We start from the raw sequence: 19022 nt of genomic DNA on the forward strand, positions 1-19022 counted from the left end.
GACAGCTTAGAGACACAGATTGCTTGTCTGCACTCTGTTCATGTCGCAGGCAGGCAGCACTTGTCTGCCATTAAGTGAGAGAGCGTCACCATTTTCCTCAAAATGAGAAATTTCAAGGGTTTTTATTGTTTAGACCTCTTTTGTTTTTTTATTTGACAGAATGAATATTTTGCCAAACCTGCCTGAAATGAAACTTTGCAAATGATTTGTCAATCCCCAGATTTCTTCATGCATGTCTGTTTATTTTTTCTCCTGTTGAAAATCAGCAAACTGTGAAGCAAAGTCCTGATTCCAGACCGTATAAGGACCTCATCATTCATGAAATAAATTGACTGATAGATCAGTGAGATTTTGCAAATGAGTGGCTTCATTATAAAAGAAACAAGCAAGCATCTTTTCTTTTCCAGTGTGTGTGCAAGTATAAAATATTCAGCATCATTTTCCCCTGCATGCATTACTGAGTTACCTACATTGAAATTTAGGTGACAGGTTTGTTTTTCTTTCTCACTAGATTAGTCTTGTGATGACCTTTTGGAATTTAACTGTTAAAAGGTCTTTAGCATCTTCTCCAAACACAGTGATTTCGCTGTTCATTCCCATCTCCAACTCATTGATAAAGCTGTTTATCAACTTAAGCTATTCCCAGCTCTGATTCCTAGGGGAATCTACAGCTCTTCTCCATCCTGAAGATCAATCTTTGTGTCCAATTCTTCAGCCAGTTTTCAACCCAGAAAATGAAAATTTAGTCCAATCCTATGAAAACCTAGTTTCTTTAGTGCCTTTGATATTGATGCCTTGATATAGACTAGTAGTATTTTAAAAGTATCTATGTTGGAAAATGAAGCTGTAGTATTTTGGACATCTTAACCACAGTACACAGATAAGAAGGAAAAAAGAAAGCCTGGAGAATAATTCTGGAGAGAATAAGCCTGGAGAGCTTCAGCATTCTGGATGCAGTGTCATATATAGCAAATTTGTATACCAACTTCTTTAGCACCCATAATGCTTGCATTCCTGTATTTGGACAATTTATTTTCGGAAGGAAAAAGGGAGTCTGATTCTTGTTTCATTACAAAAAAAAAGTTTGTTTATGCTTTGAATATTTTGGCACTCTTCTTGTGCATAAACCTTTTTCATATTTATGTACATAACTTCAAATAGGATGTATGGTGGTGTTTAAGTAAAAGGGACTGCATTATTTGTCCTTTTATCATCTAGATAAGCAGCAGCTGGGCTAGCTAGTACAGACAGTACTTTAGCAAACAGCTGGTTTTTATCTGAATGACAAAGGGTCAGGGTAGAGCCTTTTTTTAATTTAAAAAAAATTTAATCTTGCTTCTCTTTTTAATTTAAGAGACTGGATAGAAAAGGAGCTACAGGCAGTCTGTAGCATGGGAGGTTTTATTGCATTTTTACAAATATGATCATTTAGTATAGATCAGTGCTAGGATCCAGAAAGGGAACTCTCTCTTTTCAGTCTAGAGAGAAGAAAGATTGGGGGATTTTTACCAGTCAGTGTTTATAAATAATGGATAAAAGTAATAAAGAAGTAATAAAGAATACTGATACAGATACTTCTCAGGGCTGCCCAGTGCCAGGACAAGAAGCAACAGAAGCAACAGGCACAAACCAAAATACAACAAATTTCTTTACACATAAGAAAAAAAAGGTCCCTCTTAGAGGTCAATACTGGCACAACTTGCCCTGAGAGGCTGAGGAGTCTCTGATCTTGGAGATATTCAAAACCCAACTGGGCGGGGCACTGTGCAACCTGCTCTTGCAGACCTTGCTTTGGGTAAGAGGTTGGATTAGATAATCTCCTGTGGTTTCATCCACCCTCAGTTGGTCTGTGACTCTGAACTGGCACACCAAGGGGTTCTCCAGCAGCTCTTGATAGGGGGCCATTTGCCACACGGATTTCTTTCCTTGCCGGGCCTTTAATGAAGCTAGGAATTTGTACAACTTTGTTTATATTACCCACTGTTTATCAGTCAATCAAATAAAATTATACCAAATAGCACTGAGACTGCTTAAGAGAAGGAACTAGAATGTGTAATTCCAGCTCTTTATTAGAAATGCATCACGAAGATCAAGTCTATTTGAACTGCAGTTTTGCTTTGGACTGTTGGAGTGTTTGTCTTGCCCACCACACAGTTTCCAAATTCTGTGCTTTTTTTCTTGCACAAACTTTCTGTTAACAATGTAAGGAAAAGGTGTTTTGGGTTTTTTTTTGTGACAGCCAGTTGTCTAAATTTTGGTGGTTTATAAAAGGCATTGTATCTTCTGCAAAATATTTGTGTAGCTGGCTGTCAATGCCTTTGTTTAAACCCATCTTTCAAGGTGCTAATTAGAAATACAGAAAGTTTGACTCTAGGAAATTATAATATATGTGATTAACTTTACAAAACATGGCCATATAAATGCAACACTCCTGCTATTACTTTATTTACCCTGTACTTTACTGTATTACCAGGAGTGAATTTTTATATATTTCTTTGCTTCTGAACCATCTTCTTGTCAGTGTCTTTCTGAAAATCTCTTGAGATCTTTCTACAAATGAGTCTGAAAGTTGATGGCTTGTCACACAAAGGACTGTGTGATATGGCTTACTAAAAGCTGGACACTTGTTACATAAAGTCATCAATATAGCGCTGGGAGAATAAATCCCAAAGCACTTTGATATTTTCACACCTTATTTAAAGGCAGTGAAATAAAGGGTACCATAATTTAGTACTTTCATTGTGCAAGTCCAAGCTCTCAAGCAGTCTAAAGTTGCTATGCTCTTTTTTTCGTGAAGTGTTTCAGAAGTTAACATTTCTTTTCAAATGGGCCTTAGATTCCTTTATAACAGAGTCTACAAATATTGTTTAATTTACTTTTCAGTAAAGCTGTCAGTTGTGATCTGAAATTTAAAAAAACTAATAAATCCTCATTTCACAATTTAAACCTTATTGAGTCTAATTCACTTGCACTGCAAGTTTATTATTCTCCTGCAGCTTGACGTGCCTCCAATTGTAATTGTGTTGACCCTCCGATGCAGTAAATCTCCCCGGTGCTTATCAAACTGGGAGATAAGTCTACAGTTTGGAACTTCATTAAATATCTCATTTATATTAAACAGATGATGGCTTTGAACAGAAAAAATAATTTTTACAGAGTCTGTGACCTCCCAATCGTGGTCTCCTTGACTGTAATGCGGCGTTTCGCAACTCTCCGCCCCCGCGCCCCAGGCGTCGCGCCAGCGCCCGCGTGTCAGAAGTCGTCCGTCCATCGGGCTCACTTCAAAGCCTCTGCTGGGGAGAAAGGCCAGGGCTTTGTAGCCCTTGAAGCAGATTTTTTTAAAACTCTTTCATAGCATACATTTCTTAGTCGTCTGGGGAGTGCGGGTGGAGTGATTAATAATGGGCAGCTGTTTCAAAAAGAAAAAACAACCAACATGTTGCTTGTTATTGTAATTCCTGAAACTATGAACTCCTCCTCTCGTGCTTGTTTGGAGATCAGTCAGTACTTGGAACAAGCATTTCCAGGGGTTTCAAATAGTTTGCAGCATGCTCAGTATCTTTGAGTATCTGGTCCCCGCTGTATTTCGATATATATGAAATAAATGCTGTGGGATTTGTGTAAGGACACTGTTTTTAAGATTTAACTATATGCTTCAATATGAAGAGGCATGTTGGTTAGAAGAGCTATTGCTTTGATATCTGACTTCATACTACTTTTCTACAAAATACATCTATTTTTTAATAGTTGTTTACTTTTTGATAGGGCTGAATTCAGCTCAAAATGTTCAGGTGAATTGGTTTAATGGCCTTGGCAATGCACCCTGGTAACATTACTGAGAGGACAGCAGGGTGCTGGAGCCCAGGTGAACCAAGACCTTTAGGGGCAGCAGGAAGGCTGGATGGTGTGAGGATTGGGCCATGGTGTGGGGGTCTCTTATCTCTGCAGGGGGCAACTGGGCCCTGCTACATGGGGCATCCACAGTGACCTGTGAATGCACAGGTGCTCATTCTTCTCATTTGCAAGGGGCTGTGCTGACAGCAGAGCTGTGGCTGATGGGGTTGCTAAATCCAGGTAGATGATACTAAATTATTTTCTTTGCCTCTCATGGGTGCTGCGTTCCCCTGAGCTCTGATTCTCTGGGGCTCACCAAGGGGAACTTGACTTTTTCCTGTCCTCTTGAAAAATCTGAGAGGCAGCTGTAGGAAAACAAGGGATGACCAGCTTCTGCAAGCAAAGACTGGGCTGGGAAGATACCCAGGCAGTCTTCTGAAGGAGAGCAGCTGGGGTGGGCAGGAAGCTGTATATGCAGCCTTTCTCTTTCCTGTGCACGAGGCCAAGCAGCCTGTGTCCATCACTTCCACCACATACTTCATCTGTCTTGTGATGCCCTGGAGAGTTTGGCCTCAGTTGTGGTGGGCAGGGACCTGGCAGCTCCAGGGGTTTGAGGGCTGGGGTGTAGAGCACCTCAGGTCTTGCCAGTGCCGTTTTTTGTGTCTCTGCCTGGATGCTGCAGCAAAAGATTAGAGGAGCTTCCAGGCTGAATGGAGCATGTATGACCTCTTTACTCTGCAGTCAGAAAAGACAGAGCAAAGAACTCAAATGAAAAATAAAATTATGGTGAAGTATGACAACTTTGTGTTTTTTCTTTTGTTCTTAACTACAAAACTTTGGAGTGTGATGATTTCATTTGAAAGCAAGTTGCACCACTGTGGCAGCAGCAGTGCAATTCCAAATGAGAGTTCCTGTTCCATGCTCCTGACAAAGGCCTTGTTGTGTGTTGTTCAGCTGTCAGTGTGCAGAAGATGGCCCAGCTGTCTGCTGATGGTATTGGAAACAGCCCAACTGTCTGTTTAAGAAATTATCCAACAAAGAGACACCAAAATGGAATGTTTTTTTTTTTGCCAATTGTCTGCTGAAGGATTTCAATTTGACAGGGCACCATGGGGGGTGCAGTGTAAAGGGGTTAGAAAGTTGGTCATTAGGCAGAGCTGTCATTGCAAATTATCACTGTCCAGGATGAGAAGTTCTAGCTCATTTGGTGCTCAGACAGGTCTAGGCCTTAGGCAATTTGTTACAGTTCTCCCATGTGGTTAAGGGAACTCCAGGCACTAATTTCCCCCTCTCTTTGCAGTTGGAATCACCTGGGAGCCCCTCTGGGCCAGAGCTGCCCATAGAGACTCTGCTGGATGACCGGGAGCGGAGGATTTCCCACTCCCTCTACGGCGGGATCGAGGGTCTCAGCGAGTCTCCCACAAAGAACGTGGCATTGGGCAGGATAATGGGTGAGTCAAAGCAGCTCTGCTAAACAGGGCATGATTTTATTTCTCTCTGTGATTCATTGAAGGGTGATCAATGTGTTATGTGGGAATTGGGAACATGGAGGTTGCACTGACCAACTTAAAATGCGCCTTAAGATTCTTCTATGCAAGCCTTCTGGATACGTAATGTGAGGAAGAAGGTAAAGTGGGATTCTAAAGTAAATTTTGCATCCTGTGACAGGTCATAAAATGAATAATAGTAGCATTTAAAATGGTCTTTCAGTGTCTGGTTTGGGACAATAAATTATTGGTCGGTCTAGGCTTCATGTTGCATCAAAGTCAGTGACTCATGGAAATTCATAATTTTTTTTCAACTTTCCTTCTCCTCTGTTTCAGTTGTACTAAAATACAAAAACAAATAGGCAAACTTGCATCCATTTATGCTTATTAGGGGACTTATTAATTTATTTGAATATTTGCTTTGTAGGACACCAATTTTAAAACCTCATAACTAATTATAAGCATCCCTTGTGTAGATTCTGTGCCCTGCCATCTGCATTGTCCCAGTGGATAATGAGGTTATTAGCACTTGCTTTGCAGCAATTCAACTTCTGATGTACAGAGCTAGGTAATAAAGACTTGCCTTGCCACAGGAGTGGCTGGATTTACTGACTAGGATGGGATTAGTTTGAAAGGATTTTCAAGTTTAAACACAAAAAGCAGCTTGATGAAAATAACACCTGACAGAAGACGTGACGATTGCTCGCTTGAGTTGCAAGTTTTAAAAAGAAGACATGGCTATTAAATCTAGGACTACTTTAGCATATTAGATACACAGAATATATTAGAGGATGCTGCTATAAACTTGATATGAAGCAAGGCATAACTTAGTTTTCAACTGCTGTTAAGTAGATTAGTTTTTGGCCTTAGAAAATTAGTCTACCACTTAGGCTTTTCGGTCAACAGTTTGTGTATATTTTTCACCCTATATTTTTTTTCATTTTGGTTGGGTTTGGGTTTTTTTTTTTCACCCACATTTTCTTTTTTAAATAATTCCTGGATTTTGGATTTTGCATTTTCTTTGTGGTAGCAAAATAGGACTGTTGTTAACTCTCTGAAAATCCACAAGTTTGCTATTTAGGGTATTTCTTCTAAGAAATACCTAAATACCTTCTTCTAAGTCTTTTGCCCTTTTTTGTGCATTTGGGCAAAAGTAATTAGAAACATATCATATTCTGTTCTATTGCATTTCATTTTGTGCAGCTTGGAAGAAAAAATGTGCACATGAAAATCAAGGCAGTGTGAAACCATGTCACCCCAAGTCATATGCTCTTAAAGAGAAAAATTTAGAAAAAATTGTATTTGTTTGTCAACAAATTTAAGGAGTGATAAAATAATTTGAAGTCTTTAGCACTACTCTCCCATAGAAAGAACTAGTTCTTGTGGTGTCAGAGCTTTAGATAAAACATTTGCAAAGCACTGCCTTCTGCTTTTTCCATCAGTGCTGCAGAGGATTTACACACAGAGCTCATATAAACAAATTATCACTTAAACACGTTGTCTGTTGATTGGAGAGGGAGCCCTGAGAAAGTGCACATGTATCAGCAATGCAGTTTACTTCCACATCAGAGGAGCACAAGACTTGCCATGCCAAATTGAACTAGTAGTTCATCAGTCTACTATTAGCAGTAGCCAGTAATTAATGTTTAAACCACAAAAAACCAAAAAAAGTATTTCCAAAGCTGTTAACATCTAATACTTTTAGATACCTTTGCATTGTATACATAGAAAAAAAAATTCTATCTTTCATTTTCTAAGTTTCTTATAACCTGACATTAATGTTTTGATTTCCTGTGCGTCATTGCTTTTCTGGATTGTTTTCAGGGACCAGGAACTATGTAAAAAATTGGTTGGTTGTGACTTTAATTCACTGAATCTTTCATGGAAGCACGTTAGTGGAAAATCAAATTGTGCCTGAACCTCATAGCAAATGTGATCTAGCGGTGTGTAACTAAAAACTGGTCTTTCCAGGGTTGGACTGTTCCCTTCTGCAATCACAGCAGCTTCACAGACCTGTGATGTTTAAACCCAGATTTTGGGGAATGGTCAGTTTTCTAATAAGACTGTTTTTTTCTGAATTAATCAGTACCACTAAATTAAAACTGCAGTGTTCATAATCTTTCGCATGCAAGTTTTCTTGCAGTGCCATACAACAGAGAAGTATTGCCTGTTGGGAGAGATAGGCACAGTTACTTGTTTCAGAATAGCTAACATTTTAAAGACTCAGTCACTTTCATGCAGTGGAATCCCTGTCTTTTTTGAAACTGGTAATGAGAAAAAAAGCAGGGCTTTTTTTATTTTCCTGAGAATGTTTGTTTGGTGTTACAAGACTCTCTTGAAAATTGGCCTAAAAGTGAGGATTAGTCCTGAGAACAATCTGGCTGAAGAACACTGGAGGTCTATACCTTCCCACACCAGTCGTGCCCATGAAAACAAGCCCAAAGGAGTGCTTTATGCAGTGCTGCTTCCCTTGAGTGCTCTCCCCATATCAAGAACCCCTCTGATGAGCTCTCTGAATCATCTGATGTCTTTTGTTTTCCCCCTCAATAGATTTAACTGTGTAAATTTTTAGTACTCAGTACTTTTTAGTGAGGAGATGACAGTTTGTTTTCATGGAAGGAGTAGGTCTTCCTGCTGCTTTTGCTCTTGGATGGGTTTGAGTTTTCTTCCTTCCTAAGTTAAACTATTCAAAAGTAACAATTTCAAAGTCTGGAAAGTGCCTGCTTGTTTTAGTCACTGCTTAAAGTCGGAACAGAGATTTCGAGAGTGTTTTGTTCTTTTAAATACCATTAATGTAATTTCAGGAAAGGTATTCAAGAAAACTTCCTTACTCCTTTATAACTGACAAGCAAGAACTGGCTGTCAGAGCCTTGCTGTGAGAGTGGGAATAAAATACCAGTTTTAGGAAGTGATTTAAATTATGTAAAATAATGTTTGCTTACTGCAATAAGGCTACGTGAATCTTTTCATGTTTCTGATGATTCTCATGTTGATCTACTTTTCTAGGTGGTTATTGCTATTACAGATTTCCTTATGCTTTTTCATTTGATAATATTTCACTGAAAATTTCTGATGGAGAAAAGATACAACTTTCTGTATTCAGATTTGGAGGAGATGGGATATTTTATTTATATAAATTGGGTTTTTTAAGAATTAGATGGCTGTAAGAAACCCTTATATTTATTTATTTTATTTCCAGGGTGCATGTTATTCAGGAAAACAACTGTGTTATACTGGATTCCTTGGCTCTATAATTAAAAATTCAAGTCTTCTTCTGACATACTGGTCTTGTATATCATGCATTATGCTCCTGAGTTTTGCAATACACAAACACATAGCTGCTGACTATATAAATTATTCTTATTCAACAAACAGCTTAGTACAAAGTCCTCTTTCATCTCCTTTTTCTAGTTGCTGATTATTTTTTTATGAATGTGGTGAGTTTTGTTGCTAACGGTGACTAAACAGAAGATATTTTTCGGGGGGTACACAGAATAACAATCGCTTGCACTGAATCTGCTTTTCATCCTGAAAGATCCCTCAGAACTTTGTGAAGTTTGATGGTTCCTACACAACAAGAAATACTCTGTTCTCTACATAAATAATTGCTGTCTTAAGGGTAGAATCAGAAGGAAGCACTAGTAACAAAAATTTAGCTAGAGATGTAGAGTGTGTGTCTCAGTGAAATGAAAATAACCCTTTACAATCAGAATGTAGTTCCTTGGCCAGGAATCTCATCAAAATGTGATGCTCTTCTACAATAGTTGACAGATCTGAGCACTTTTTTGAAATCCAAGGCCTTTATACAGTGGAGAAATCTTTGTTGTTAGTCATTCTCCAGGCATTCATTGTACTCTTGGTCTGAATCCCACAGTATCGACATGCTCATGAGTCATTCATAAGGTAATGCTGGGTTTTGAACATACGGTGAGAGTGTTCAGCAGATTTTGTAGACCGTCCTTTAAAGAGAAAGCAACAGCAAAAGCCCAAGGATCAAGCCAGAAACAGTTCCATGACAATGCAGTGTCAGTATGGGAGCCAAGTTATCCCAGCAAAGATATTAACCTAACTTCAGGGAATTTCAAGATTCGAAAGGACATGGAGCAGTTTAGTTCTTCATGAATAAACTTGCTATTCATACTATGTACTGTGTGTGATCAGAGATTTTTTAGAGGGCTCTATGTTGGTGGTTTAATTCAGGTACAATTTATTTTCTGCTGTATTATAGGTGTATAATAGGTTTGAAGGTGTATAATATTTTTTGAAATATGCTGCTTGGCATATTTTTCCTTGTAGGATGAAAATCCTCATAGACCAGGAGACCAGCCATTTGGTACCGGAGTTCTGAGCCTTCTTTTTCTGCACAGACAGATGGGAACCCTTTTTACCCAATAGTTTGGTGTAGTCCTCAGGCTGTGCTTCTTTAGATTGGTAACTTGTCCAAGAAATTTGAGCATCATTGTTCTGAGATGAGAAACATTTGAAAGGGAGAATGTTTTACGTTGCTTAGTACAGTGTCCAAAATACTTTATGTTATTACGGATTACCTCACTGAAGTTGAATTAATATATGCAAAACTGGACTTGAAGTGTAGTCAGAGTCTAAATTTCAGAGTCTAAATAGCACTTTTCCAGCCCAAGGGAAAATTATTTCCTTGAAGAGTTTGTAGAAAGGTTGAGCAATGCATTAGATTTGTAGATCAGTCAAATATACTGAAGATTACTGGGTTTGAAGTTTCTTTGATGTTTCCTTGTAAGGTTTCTCACAACACTTGTGGAATTAATTCTCCAGGGGTATTTTCAGCTGAGTTCTCTACAAGGCATGTTTTGAGTCCAGTGCTGAGGTTTGTCCAACCATCTGCTGGAGGTGAAACCTTTCACCTGTTTTTAGCTTCATCTGCAATGAAAAGCACAGGCATGTCAGATGGGTTTTCTCCTTAATTCTAAAGCAGCTGTTAAAATGTCAGTCTTCACCCTTGTCAGATATAAAGAAGGGTAGTGAAAAGTTAAAAGTGTTACTGAATTACTGTAGCCTCTCAAATGGGAAGTTCAATCTGCCGAGTGCCATAAGGTTATACCTATTCACAATCAATTCTTTGGAGACATTATTAACTACAGAGTTAACAGTCTTGTAGGCATTATGTTTGGAAAGAAGTACATTACCAGGCTAAACATTAACCTGTCCATCAAAGGAACTATTGCTGGGCAGAATCAGCTGTTATGCAAACTGCATACATTCATTTCAGTTTGACAGTGATGAAATATCAGTACCTTTTTCTTCCAGCACTTTTTCAGCCTTCTTTAGTGATCCCTTTGTAGCCAGTTTTCCCCTCTTTGGAAAGATTACTATATGTATTATCTAGTGCAGTGAGGATTTTAACTAGCTCTTTACACATAGGGGTGTGTTTGTTTGTTTATTAATAATTGCATGCAAAGGTAGTGATGGTAACTGAAACCTTTACAGAGAAGAGGAAAATCTTATTTTCCCCAAATTGTTCACATTTTTTCCATACCGATAGTGAAAGTAAAGTATGGAAATAATTGATGTGGCCATAGAAGCAGTTTAAAATATGGAAGTAGAAGTTTTTGATATATTACACTGGTGCATCATAGTTTTAGAATAATTTTCAGTTTGTTGTCAAATTAATGGTTGATTAAGCTAGTGTGTTTCTTCTCATGAGATGTGACAATTTTACGAATTGTTTTAGTAAGATCATGCCATCTTTTAACTTGTACTCTCACAAATTTACCTGATGAAGTCTGCCACTGAACATACTCATGTTGAGCCTTGATGTAGTCCCTATCATGTATGTGATGGTTCTTGTTTAAGCATTTTAACAAAAGTGTTAAAACTTACTTGAATTTGTTGATAATAGAATTTGGTAATTTTTTTTCTCCAAATTTTGCATGTGCCCACTTCCCAGCATCTCTTAATAATTTCTCATTTCATGAGGGTCAGACTGATCAGGAAAAGTGATGGCCTCTGTTAGTCCTTGTGGAACACATTCTTTGTTAACAAGGTGATACAAGAGGAGATACTGTCTTCTGGGGGAGGTGCTTTTGAGCAGCTCCTCAGCCAGGGCTTGAGACTGTGGGCACAGACAGAAACATGGGAGATTCCTCTGAACATCAGGAAACGCTTTTTCAGGGTGAGGATGACCATGCAATGGCACAGAGTGCTCAGGGAGGTGGTGCAGAAGCACTACTCAGAAGCAATTTGTTTGGAGTCCTGGGTACATGGCTGTAGGTGTCTCTGCTTGAGTGGAAAGGGTTGGACCAGAAGAGAAGTCTCTTCCAAACTTCAACCCTTCTGTGACCTTGTGGTCTTGCAGTAGGCCACAGAAACAACTGGTGTGCATCACTTTTCAGACCTCTGCACAGGAAGATGGGTACAAAGTGAGCTATAGTTAATTTTATTATCTGCATTGTGTCACTCTTATCAGTAGCATTGCGGTTTGACATAACCTTTTATCATCTGTGATGAAATATTTTTCAAGGCACTCTCTGCATGCTGCTGTTATTTAGTTTTGGATTTTTTTCTCCCTTATGTCCAGGTAAATATCAGCTGTCTCCAACAGTGAACATGCCCCAGGATGACACTGTCATTATTGAAGATGACAGGCTGTCAGTCCTTCCTCCTCATCTCTCTGACCAGTCATCATCCAGTTCCCATGATGATGTCGGGTTTGGCACTGTTGATACTGGTGGATGGGCTAAAGCTGCAATTAATGAGTCAACAGACTGGTAAGAGCATGGATTAGTGGAAGAAAAAAAGAGAGAGCTGTAGTTGCATCTTTTCCTTTAGTTACATTTTTGGCTACTGCTAATTTTAATTCTTTTTTTGTCACATTTAGATTTTACTATTTTCAAACTGGTAATTGTCCCTGTTTCAGGGAGGAAGTCTATACAAATACCTCTGGTTGCAGTTTTGTGCTGTGTTAAAGCATATTTGTGGAAATGTTACTTAGTATATAGCTATGTTATTTTGATGATCTAACTTTAATTTAATTGCTACCTGACCTAGCTTTTAAAAAAAATAACTTACCAAAATTTAAACATTTGAGTTTATGAAAGATGAAAGACTGATTGGAAATTGTAGTTTAGAAACATCACTGTAAATATTTCAAAGTTTATAAAACAAAGATTTTATTTTTATATTCCATTGTATATCTAGGAGCATCTCAATACTTCTGTATACTTCTTTGCTTTTCCCAATAATGTACAAATCTTTTAAATCTACTTAGAGGTCACAGCTCTTTGATTTGCCTCGGTCTAATGCTTATGCAAAAAGAGCTAGTTAAGATTTCTTCATTATGTGTGAGGAACTACTATTCATACTGTTAGATGATTTGCAAAGACAATGTACTGTAATAACTCTGAATTTAAATATACAGAAAGTAACAGTTCCACATTTAAAGATATGGAAAGTAACTTTATATATTTAATCCATAGTAAAAATAACGTTTGTAAGTCTTAGGTTGACTCTCCAATTACTTTAACACGTCTTAACGTAAGTGCCTTAATGAGAAATGCATTGAGCTCCATTATTGACTTGCTTAAGTTCCTGGCAAAGAAATACTGTTTATTGCTTAGTTAGTACAATTAATACTGATCTAAGATTTAATTTACAAGTCCTGTAATTATCTATAGTAATAGCAAAATAAAAGCCCACCTCTGTACGCTGCTACTTCTTGAAGCTGGATAATTACCACAAATGGTGTGAAGTACTAGAATTTTCTTGTTTTTCTTGTCTCTTGAGCCTGTTATGAATGTGTCAGCAATATCTTAATAGAACAGCAATAGCACCTGCTGGCTGATATGCACCTGTCAGCTTCTTCTCTGCTTTAAACTAGTTTATTTTATCTTATGTCCAGGAATTGAATTCTGTATTTTAAGCTCTGTTTTAATGATTGTATGAAAATGTCATTTTTTCATTCTCATTTACTTTTTTTTTTTTTTTTTTTTTTTTGATGTTGCAGTTCTTATGGACTAGTCATACCTGTAATCTGGGTTCATGAAAAGTCCATTTGTCTTTTGTAAAAGCTGAGAATCTGAGACATTTAAATAGAATCGTCCTCAAGCCTGCACATAATAGCTTATTTCTGAGGGAGTATTTTTAGATTAATGTGAGCAAAATCCTATGAAATAAAGTTAAAACCCATTTGAAAACTGCAGAAGCTTTTACTTTGACTTCTACAGTGTGTCTTGCTATTCATACACTTCTTTGTAAATTAAGTAACAGTAAAGAAAACAGGGATTAGATATTGTAGAATTGATCACACTCAAAAAAAAATTAAGTTTGTGTATGAGAAACTGTAAAGGTCTTCAGATACAATGGCACTTAAAAGAGTTGAGGCACTTAAAGCAGTGTTGTGCTTTAGTATCTAATGTATTCTATTTGTAAATAAAAGTAAATGGCAATAGAATTAGATTGTTGCTACAATTTCCTGTTGCTAATGGATGAAGGAAGACTTGTAAAATGAAGGTGCATTGTATGATTTTGCTGGAAGGCACAAAGGGTAAAACTAAGAATATGGATGAAGGGTTATCCAAACAAGAATGGCAGCTGTTCTGAATCACAGAAGAAAATGTAAGCTTTTTCAGCCTCACAATATCTCCCTAATCCTTGATGAAAATGTTATGAAAACAAAAGGCCAATAAGACAGGATTAATAAATGGAATTTTAATAACATTGAGGGTCAGAAGACGGTTACATTCTTTTAAGGATCAGCTGTCATTCCAGAAATCTTATTTGTTAAGTATTCTAGAATATAGTAAATTGCATTTGGCATTGCTTAATGACTTGCAATAAATTCACCTCTGTCTGTTATTGATGTAGTTGAAAAATATTAAAATGAGGCATTTTTAGGGACATTAATTCCTCCTCTGTGCTCATTGGCTTTTGCAGTTGTGGCTCTTCTTGGGGACTTCTGAATACTTTTAGACAATGTACATGCATTCAGACTCCTGTGATCCACTCCTTCCTTAATTACTGAAACACACTCATGGGTTATTAATAATAGAAGTAAAACAAGACTTAAAAATTCAGAACTCTACGTAAGGCTCAAATAAAGGCACTAAGTAGCACCTTTAGGGTGCAGGATACTATGCAAACGTGTAATAATAATTCCCTTAATAAGTATGTGTGAAAGGGAGGTGTGACAAGGACAGATAAGGGAAGCAGAAAGTCTTTAAAAGTGGTATAAGTGGAAATGCTGGATTCCAACCTCCCAAATTCCCAGTTGCTGATGCCATGTGCAGACCCTACTGCTCTCTCTGGGACCTGTGGTGTCCTTTTCAAGTTATATTTGAACTGGAGTTCTAGTCTGTTCTTAGGACTTAAAGTTCAACATATAAGTGTGTGCTGTGTTTACATGGAAATTATATTTTACTCTACTAGAAGTTTTATATAGGTGGATCAAAGCAAGCTTGTATGAGAAAAGAAGCACAGAGCCAAAACAAATAATTTTATAAGTTCACTTTTTCTGAAGAAAGTGTCACAAAATACATTTTGTTCGGCAAGATGAAGCCAATCACTTTAACAAACGTGAGCCTGTGCTAACAGATGTTGCTGGAAAAAAATTCTCACTTAGTAAAACCACATTTTTCTGGCCTTCAGAGACACAGGGCTGACTAGCAGGGAGCCAGAAACTTATGTGTGGCCTTGGTAAAGTCAATTATGATCTGATTATGAAAGGTGTTGAAACCCTGTAAGTTCAGTTGGAGTCACTTTGGAGGACATTTTCAGATTTAGATGGTTCTTACTCAGCTACATGTTGCACTGCTATAAATGCTAGAAGTGTATATTGGCCTTGTCTGTTTTATCTTTCTATCATGAGGAGATAATTTTTTCCCTATTTTGTGGGAGTGAATGTTAGGACTAAATAGTTATTTTTGAGTATGGTCTCTGATTCATCAGAGCTTTTAAGCATATGCTTGAGAACATTGCTAAATTGCGCAGACATCTCTGAAATAGTTACAGTAATTAAATGTAAAACATTATGAGCCTGAGCCAGAAACATTAAAGTCAAAAGGCACTTGACATTGGCTTTATTCACATAAGCTCTGATCCTGCTCACACTGAAGTATTATATGCCAGTCACAAGCACATATCTTATTATTTGTAAATCTGCCATTACTAGACTGAATTTCTTTTTGGCTGTCTGGCAATGAGGATAGTGATTTTCATCTTTTATAGTATTTTATGCCTTTGGACACTTTCCTTACCTCTTTTTCTCTGTTTTGCCTAATACCCAGGTGTTTCTTGATCAAAGATACTTTTGTAAATTAGAGTACATGGCATACATAAACATGTGCATGTTACAGAATTTAAAAGTATAATTTGTTTTTTGCAAAAATTCACCATTTGCCTGTTTCTCACTAGGAATGAGATGTGTATTATACTTAGCCCTTACAGTAAAAACAATTCTTTAGAAACATGGTACTAAACAGTAAGATGGTACTAAACAAAATATCTTGAGTGGCATTTAGAGATCTATTTAGAGATCTCAGTGACAAAATATTTAACTTTTTTTATCTTGATGTACAACAGCGTTCAAAGAGGGGATTTTGAGGGATCATTTACCTATAGGATAGATAACAATGGTCTAAACCACTGATTTTTTTTCAGTATTTTATGCTTTTGATTTCTTTTTGTGCCAGCTGAAGTAGAGATCTATATTACTACCCCCTTTTCTAGGAGCCAGAAGATCTTTTTGTAAATTTCCTTTCGTATTGTTTATTAGCAGTACGCAATCTTGCCTTTTGAAAAAATGTTTTTAGCTTGTGCACCAAATTTTGCCTTCATTCTTGCACTCATGATTTTGCCAGTGTTCGAGCACCATTAATAAATCTATCTTCAGCATGTTTCTGAGGCAGCTCGCTGAAAACCTGACTCCCTGAGCTGAAGTCAGTTTAGAAACCCACAGAAGAAACAAAAACCAAATACAGTTCTCCCCATTTCTGATTAGGGGGTAGATCTACTGTGGCAAATACTTGCTCTATGGGGAAGCAATGAGTAAATATATGGTTGTTTGTCATAACCAGGCTAAAAGCAAGAGAAGCTATGAAAAATCTACAAGAAATTTCACATATGGAGAGAAATTTTAATGCAGAATTTTTAAATTACGAAGTTTCAAGCTTTGTGGGCTTCAGGCAGCACAGTTTCTATTTATGCTTTACTAAAAACATTTTCTGATAAAGACAAACCAGACAAATTTCTATCAATAGAATAAATTTGTTTCTCAGGAAGAAAAAAAGAACTGTTTTATTCTCCTGCAAATTATTCCTGTGTTGGACTTTATGTTCTGATAGAATATGTATAGTACACCAGATGTGTATATCTTTTGTTAAAACTGTAAGTGAAATTCTTGGTACTTTTTAACTAGAATTGCTTAATGCAGTAAAACAAATCCATTGTGTGTGTAACTGAATACTTGCAGTGGTGTATTTAAAACTGTGAACTTAATCGTTGGTAGAAGTCACGTGCTAAATAAATGGTTTTCTCTGAAGAGTGAAAGGTTGCGTGATCTTGATAAATGTTCGCATGATTTTTTTCCCTTCCTACAGCACTCTTAGTCCAGATGTTGATCCAGTACTTGCCTTCCAGCGAGAGGGTTTTGGACGCCAGAGCATGTCAGAAAAGCGTACAAAGCAATTTTCAGATGCCAGTCAGTTGGAGTTTGTTAAAACACGAAAATCCAAAAGCATGGATCTAGGTAGTGAGTGATGTTTTTTCAATTTTTTTTTTTTTTTAATTTGAACCTGATTTTCATGTTGTAAGTATATAGATTTTATAATTCCAAACAGATTGTGTATGTGCAGTAGTACTGCACACAATGTCTACTTGTGGGTAGTAAAGTACTAACTTGAATGGCCAAGTGGCCTGGGTGTTGTTTGTAAATGTCCATACATTCAAATATCATAGTCCTCTGGATATGTGGTTATACCTAAATGCAGTAAACAGTATTTATTAAAAAGGAGGTGAAAAATGCATTTACCAATCCATAGAGAATGATTGTGTAAAACTGTACCACACTGTGGTTCTGGGTAGCCGGGTTTATTCTCAGTCCATGATTATAATGCAGTTAGCCTTAAAGATCTTTCATAGTCTCTCATTTTGTAGATGAATTCAGAATTAGAAAATGGTCTGACATCTGTTTGAGACCCAAGTTTTAATATTTATATCAGAAGCCCTATAAAGTAGCAGCGGCTAAGACAGGCAATCACAGTGATCATTTTAACTGATAAACCAACTGAGAATAAGTAATTGCTAACAAGCCCATCAATTTTTCTGCTATTGAATTTAGATTCTGAAGTACAGACTCTAGTAACCTCAAACAGTGAGTTTTGATGGCTTAAACACACAGAATTCCCTACTCAGGATAATAAAATATAATGCAATTCCCTCCTTTACAATAGTTGTGAGTGTCGTGCCTACAATCCCTAATTCACAAACATCCTCAGGCTGCAGTCAGATTGGAGGTGTTGACTTGTCTTGACTAGTGGCGTGTGCTAACGTGTCAATAACATATTGTACCTGCCTGTGATGTGAATGACTGACTGCATGAAGGTTACTAGTTTGCTGCCACTTCTACCCAGAATGTTTGCTTACTCTTGCAGTTTATTTGCATGAAGTAGGACATTTCTAAGGTCCCCTAACTTGAAAAGAAAATATGCAAACCAGGAGGAATGTTGAGTGCATGTGGGGCATGGGCACTAACTGGGCTAACCGTTATGCATTTACCTTTTAACAGTAGCTGACGAGACTAAGCTCAGTACAATGGATGACCAGAAAACAGGTAAGAATTGACAGTAAGGCTGTTGCTATAGAAACCTTGGTCAAAGCAGCTTACCACAATTACAGAACTGCCAGTCAAATTGCATGAAAACATGAATATTCCAGTACTTGCATGGCTGCTTTCTATTGTGAATAATCAAGTCGTACAGAAAAAGGAAATTTTTCTATAGAGATAAGTATTTAGGGTAGCATATTCAGCCAGGTCATGCATGTGATTGTAGGCAGACACCTGTTTCTACACTTTAAACTCATAAATATTCAGAGTTGTTTGGGATTTTTTGTCCTTTCAAAAAAATATCTTGGAAAATCTCCTCCTAGCTTCAAACTGTAGTGCACAGAGAGATGATTTAGAATAGTCGAGTGTTTGGCTATTACAGTGCTAACACAGTGCTTGAAAATAATTATTTTAATTAGAAAACTGCTGCCTTTTCCTTAAGTGGTCATCACATACATGTTGTGCATTGAGTTGAAGATTTTTTGTGCAAGTTGATTTGCTTTTGGAGCTGAAACATGAGCATCGTAACAGAACAAAAGAATATGTAAATAGAATCTTTTCCACATACCATTCATTGTAATGTTTCACAAAATGATAATGAGAAATAGCTTTCAAGGCATATTTTTTATTAGTAATTAAAATAATGCACCAACTGCAATTATGAACCTATATGATTTATTAATATAAGTTAGCTTCTGACCCATAGAATGCTATTTAATTAGGCTAGATCCAGAGGATACCATAACATTACTTAGCTCTAATTAGGAGCAATTCACCTTTTTAACCTGAAAATATTATTTATTTTAGCATGATTTGAGGAGTAGTGCATTCAATAGAGAATTTACATTTACTAATTCACAACCGCATCTCTGTTTAACTGGACTGTATAACATGAGTAGGAATACTCA

The 19022-nt window shown here is 37.1% G+C and overlaps 1 protein-coding gene across 23 annotated transcripts in view; it reads left to right on the forward strand.

Annotated features, from left to right (window-relative positions):
• Positions 1-19022, forward strand: part of PARD3 (par-3 family cell polarity regulator) — a 443499-nt gene that overhangs the window by 273836 nt on the left and 150641 nt on the right. For 17 of the 23 annotated variants that reach the window (XR_008436211.1, XM_053972924.1, XM_053973078.1 and 14 more), the window contains 4 exons: positions 5135-5285; positions 11875-12064; positions 16889-17040; positions 18076-18120. Coding sequence is in view for 22 of the 23 variants with exons in the window: in XM_053972924.1 (XP_053828899.1) it covers positions 5135-5285; positions 11875-12064; positions 16889-17040; positions 18076-18120 (538 nt within the window). In the remaining variant the exon portion in view is untranslated. The remainder of the gene's footprint in view (positions 1-5134; positions 5286-11874; positions 12065-16888; positions 17041-18075; positions 18121-19022) is intronic. The other 6 variants (XM_053972931.1, XM_053972907.1, XM_053972979.1 and 3 more) reach the window with 3 other exon arrangements.

This window comes from Vidua macroura, chromosome 1 (genome assembly GCF_024509145.1).
Source record: "Vidua macroura isolate BioBank_ID:100142 chromosome 1, ASM2450914v1, whole genome shotgun sequence".
Classification (NCBI taxonomy): domain Eukaryota; kingdom Metazoa; phylum Chordata; class Aves; order Passeriformes; family Viduidae; genus Vidua; species Vidua macroura.